Raw genomic sequence first — 6,000 nt, forward strand, 5'->3', positions numbered from 1 at the left:
CATCGCTCAAAACTATACAAATAAGCCAAAGACATTTTGTGATTCACACCAGCACCCTGCCTGCAACGAAGCATGGCAGTGGCTCCGGGATGTTCTGAGGCCACTTTACTTCTGATCTGATACTGGAAACTTTGGTCTGATGATTCCAGATTTGAAATCTTTGGTTCCACTTACCGTGTCTTTGTGCGATGCAGAAAAGGCATACGGATGTTCTCTACATGCATGGATCCCACTGTGAAGCATAGAAGAGGTGTGATGGTGTTGGGTGCTTTGCTGGTGAGACTGTTGGGAGTTTATTCAAAATTGAACCAAGGGGATTGCTGCGCCAGGTGTCCTGACCTCCACAGTCACCTGACCTGAACCCATTTGAGATGCTATGGGATGAGATGGGCCACAGAATAAAGGCAAAAGGACCAACAAGTGCTCAGCATCTCTGGGAACTACTGGGTGACTACTTTGTCAAACTCATCGAGAGAATGCAAGGGGCCTCATTTATCGTGTGTAGAAAAGGTTCTAAATTCTGCCATAGGAATGAAATTTAAAATGTGTGTAAGTACAAAAAACAATCTGTATTTATCAAACGTATACACACTACAAACGGTGATGATAAATCCTACCTGTTCTTAACTACCATGCTTGTGCATGGTTCGTGTCATTTGCATTCAGAAACGCCTCCAATTGACACGGTTCTGAATACAAGCAACAATCCCTTTAAGAATGCATGAATCGAACCTTCACTAAAAACATGGCAAAGATTGCCAACTCCGCCTGCGCTCTGGAGCCAGGGGAGTTGGAGCACACCACCAAATCCATAAATTAAATAAAGGATCATCTGACCAACATCGCAAATACTTTATTGCAAATAAACGCGTCGCCACAACAAATTGATGCATGTCCATCCCAAATGTTAAATAAATAAACTTTAAAATGTTGAATGATTTTGAGATTGTTTTCCCACACACACTTCCGATCTGAAATTTCCCACTTTCCAAAGATCAGCTAACAGGCAGACTTACCTAAAATCTCTGTATGATCCTCTGTCTTGTTTGAATAACTTTTTGAGGTTTATACTGATGTGCATTTAACAGAGACGTAGTTGCATCGCACATAGTTTGTGCATTGATTGAATTAAATCCTTTCCCGTTCATGTAACTGAATTCATTGTATGGTTTTATTTGGATGTGTGTGCAATCTGGGGCTGCAAATTATGTCGCGTGAAATGTATTGTCTTGTTTAATCTCGGATTGTTGGTGATGTCTGTGTGGGAACACGGTCTTTAAAATCCTCCACTAGTGCAAGATAATGGTACTTGTACTTAAACTTTTCTTTTCCGGTTGTCCCGCCACAACTGTCTTTTATAGCTTGTCACAGCAATTATTGCAGCTCTATTACTAAATCAACCACCTATCGGGGAATGCATGTGAGACGGTGACTCTAGGGTATCCATCCCCACTGCAACGTGTGCAGTTGATTTGAAGTTGGCCACTGGCATTGTTTTACACAGCCCTTCTCATAAACCTGAAGAAGGTGCAATGGTGCATTCAATGAGAGTGCAAACACAACTATAATTACATTACTACTTAAACCAAACAAGGATGCGACTCAGTGCGACTCAATTACAGACCTCTCTCCCTCCTGAATGGGGATGTCAAATTGTATGCCAAGAGACTTACGCCCAGATTGGAAATACATCTTAACAAATTAATACATGATGATCAAGCAGGTTTTATTGAAACTCATCTAGCATCTGATCATGTACATCGCCGGCTAAACATTAACCACAGTGGCACGTTACATTGACTCTCCCTGTTCAACTCTATCATTGGATGCTGAGAAAGCATTTGATAGGTTGGGAAGGAAATACCCCAGTCAAATTAGGGCTTTATTTAAGGGAGCCTCTCAAGACTGGCCTTTCACCACTATTTGTTCTGTCCCTTGAACCTGAACCATTAGCCCAGAAAATGCACACAATCAGTGACTCCAATTACTTTTTGAAATACACATCATTGGATTTCATTATATATTGATGATGTTCTTCTTTACATTGGTGAGGCTGCTTCTTCTATACCATATCTTCTGCCTACTCTCGATTGAGGAGAGCCTTTCCTCATAGACTACAGGACGAAATATTTGCCAATATCCCAAGCATGTGCGCTCAGACGCTCAGACAGTGGCACAACCAACTTTCAAATATTTTTCACTTCTTATTGATGATGAACAAGTCTCATTTCCACAGTGGGAAAATAAGGGAGGGAATATAATTTACACATCCTTTTCATAAGTTATTACTCTCAGCTGGGGGAGTGGTTTCCAACCTGCACAAACTAATTTCTGACCTTCAAAAGTCACTGCCAGTGTAAGTTGCTTGGCATAGGGACCTTTCTGCAGTAAATGAAGATATTTGCTTGGACACAGTATTGAAACATTTCAGTAGCACATCTAAGAATCCAGACCATCTACTAATACGCTACAAATTTGTCTATAGGATGTACTCACCTTAGATCTAGAAAGCGTCATTCTATGAGGTGAACTATGTTCATTAGGTGTTCCTGGTGCATATATGGTGCATATATGTACTGGGAATGGCCAGGTGTGGCCGAATTCTGGGAAAAAGTATTTCCTACTTAGAAGTGCTGTTGCTTCTCCTTAATGATGACTCCCCTTTAGATCTATTTGTGAGCCATAAAAGATGGATCTTCTAAGGGAGCCGAGCCAAAGGAGACAAACCTTTAAAAAGAGGCAGACTTCCCATAACTACTGCTATAACTATTGATTTCATTGCAATGCTCTGCACCACCTATGCACTGTATGAAACGATAATGTGACCTTTGGCTTCTGTTAGATGTTAATGAAAGAGTTGAAATAAGAGAAATAATTGACCGACTGTCTTTCCTGTTGTCTTATCAGGGGGACACTCCTAAGAACAGGGCTGAGAAGGCTCATGATGAAGAACTTACAGCCTACTTGGAGAACAGGCAGCATTACCAGATGATACAAAGGGAGGATCAGGAAACGGCTGTCTGAAATGGTTGAACTCTTTATACAGAGAATATGAAGTGCCATCTTCTTCCTCGTCTGACTGTTGACAATAGCTGATTGATGCAGGTGCGACAAGAGGATCAGACACATATTCCAGTTTATTGCTGACATTTTTAAAAAGCTGACTGTATGTGAAGTTATGCCAAATCTGATTTCAACATTTAACACAGAGGGCTGGCAAGTTATATTGAACTTGTAAATGCTTAGATTATGAGATGTTCATTCATTTTTTTCATTTGGAATACTTCAGTAATAAAATGTTTTTGGTGAAATTATGTTGTTTCTATTTGGAACGGACACTGAAAGGGATCATCTACCATAAACTACTGATGTTTCGTACATACTGTAATGTAAATGTTATAATGTAACAATTCAAAAATGTCTTTATTATAACATAAGCTGTGTGTAGTGGTATTTGAAACTGACTGTGGAGGAAAGTTTATAAAATGGCCAGTTAATTTTATGGTAATCAGACCATAATTGTGATACATTGATCTGTTGAACAGACTGTTGTTTGGCAAACTAAATTCATTAAAAGCTTAATACAACTTAAAATCACAAGGTTCTATGGCTTTAATCTAGTGTCCTTTCAAGTGTTTGACTTAATGTTGGACACATCAACAAAATCCAATTTTGACAAATCCAGTTCATAATTTATTAATTAAACATAAACGTCATAATCATTGTGCATGAGATAAGACCCTAATTCTGATGATCTCCCCTCATGCATACAAATTGTTATACAAACTATAATTTGTTGACTTCAATCAGCATGTCCTGGAAAGAATAATCATCTATATGTTGGTGATAATGGGTGGTAATTTACTAGTGCCTGAAATACTAATACCATTAAAAATGGTATTGTTAAATTCTTGGCGGCAGGAGTAGTAGTTGTGGTTTTAAAATACCCATCCATTTACTGAAGAAAAAGTCATTTATTTTTTACCTTGTGCAGTGAGATCAATATCAGCAGTGAATGTAAACTGCATTTAATATTTTGGATTCTACAACTTTCAGTCTCCACATAATCCGCTTGAAAAGTTGTATGGTTTCGAGGAACATGTGAGACAAACGTGCACCATTCAAAGAGAAAATCAACAGAAATAAGTGCAAAAGCAGAGAAACCTTAATGCACAGACTAATCCAAACACTTTTGCATGGTGTTGCATTGTGTTTACAGGGTGGTGAAAAATCAGCATCCTCATGTTCTCTCTGAACAAATGTGAAACAAAGAAAGACTCATACTCAAAACTCTAAACTATGATGAGAAACCTGGCAGTGCTCGGTTAATGACAAAAGTCTCTCATGTATGAACGCTTTCCAGATAGAAGCTACTGAAGTCTAGTTTCTCAAAGATTACATTGTAAGAAGGAGCAACCAACTGGATCTTCTTAATATGTATGAAATTTAACTATAATGTCCAACACATTCTAATCAGCTTAGTAGTGTAGATTTTGGGTGTGTTGATTAGTAAACCAAAAGAAATAAAATTTACTTATAATGTTATGTTTTGATTGTGATGATGCATCTTTGAACTTGTATTATGTATTCAGGTTAGTTTTACATCGACAATTAAGTCTTATCTATATATATCTATATCTATATATATAGATATATATATATATACTATTTTTTTTTTACATCTGTTGCCAATGTCATTTTTATTCTTTCATGCTTATTCATTTTATTAGTTAAATCATCATTGTAAAATTGTTTTTCTCTGCTTTTGTTAATTTGATTTAAGTTCTTTGTATAATTTCTTTAAGAGATCATATGAAGAAAATAAAAGAAGATACTAAGTGTTATATCACATTCAATGTCTTGTGTAGAGATGGGATTTCCAGCTCTTTGAGGGAAATTAAAAAAAAAAAAAAATATGAATATTTGAACCTGTGACCTGTGTCTTATTTGAATAGCTCAATATGGAATGCAAAATTATGACAATGTATATTTATAAATAGCAGTTGACCGAGTTTAATATAGAACACATATAGAAGGTAGGTTCCTACTTAATCTCTCACCAGTTTGGGGATCCTTGGCCTGAAAAATGTTGAAGACCCCTGTGTTAAAATAATGCTTTTGTGAAAATAGTGAATGAAAAAATACTTACAAAATTAGGTTAAAATTGAAGGCTCTCAATGTAACTAAATTAAGAGCCATTTGAGATTCCATCCTTTGGAGGGTCTTTGAAAAGAGCCATACTTCCCATCACAAGTTCAATTATTATTATTTATTTATTTATTTAAAAAAAATGCACCTGAAAGAGTGGCTGCATGTTACCTGTAGACCCGTGATGTTTACCTTTTATGGGGTTTTCTTAGTGTTTGTTTTTGTCTGACTTCTTGTTTTTTTTCTGTGCGTGGAACCAGTCAAAATAATTTTTGGTCGTTTTTGTCTTTTTGTGCTGTTTTAATTTAGTTTTTTTCTGGACTTTATGTTCTTGGCTGTGTCCTTGGCTGTGGCGTTCCGCTAATCTATCCTGAGGTGGATGAGAATTGTAGCGGATGTCATGTTGCCTTTGCAACATTAACACACATGTTCTGGTCATGTTCCTCCCTGTCAGATTACTGGTCAGCAATCTTCGGAATTCTCTTACAGACACTATTCATAAATTTGCAACCTAACGCCAACTCTGCCATCTTCGGGATATTGCCAGCTGACCAGCAGATTATCAATAAACATAAGGACATTATAGCATTTACAACTTTACTCTATTTTGTTACACTGGAAATCCCCCAAATCAGCCAGCGCATCCTTATGGATGAGTGACCTTATGCTTCATTTAAGCCTAGTAAAGATCAAATACACACGGATCGAGAGGCCTCTTCTATTCCACCTGAAACCCAGTAATGTCTTTTATGTCATGGTTTATGTCTGTCTTTTATTTTGTGAATAATGTTTTGCATTTCCTGTTTTATTTTGCCAAGTTTCTTAGTTTCCTGTCTGTCATGTCTCCTTGTG

The 6,000-nt window shown here is 37.2% G+C and overlaps 1 protein-coding gene across 6 annotated transcripts in view; it reads left to right on the forward strand.

The window, feature by feature from the left end:
* The window catches only part of LOC125001181 (diacylglycerol kinase zeta-like), a 77,047-nt gene extending 72,119 nt beyond the window's left edge, over positions 1-4,928 (forward strand). For all 6 annotated transcript variants that reach the window (XM_047577099.1, XM_047577097.1, XM_047577098.1 and 3 more), the window contains one exon: positions 2,908-4,928. In XM_047577099.1, coding sequence (XP_047433055.1) covers positions 2,908-3,024 — 117 coding nt within the window. In that variant the 3' untranslated portion in view covers positions 3,025-4,928. The remainder of the gene's footprint in view (positions 1-2,907) is intronic.
* The last annotated feature ends 1,072 nt before the right edge of the window (positions 4,929-6,000 follow it).

Source organism: Mugil cephalus, chromosome 23 (genome assembly GCF_022458985.1).
Source record: "Mugil cephalus isolate CIBA_MC_2020 chromosome 23, CIBA_Mcephalus_1.1, whole genome shotgun sequence".
Taxonomy (NCBI): domain Eukaryota; kingdom Metazoa; phylum Chordata; class Actinopteri; order Mugiliformes; family Mugilidae; genus Mugil; species Mugil cephalus.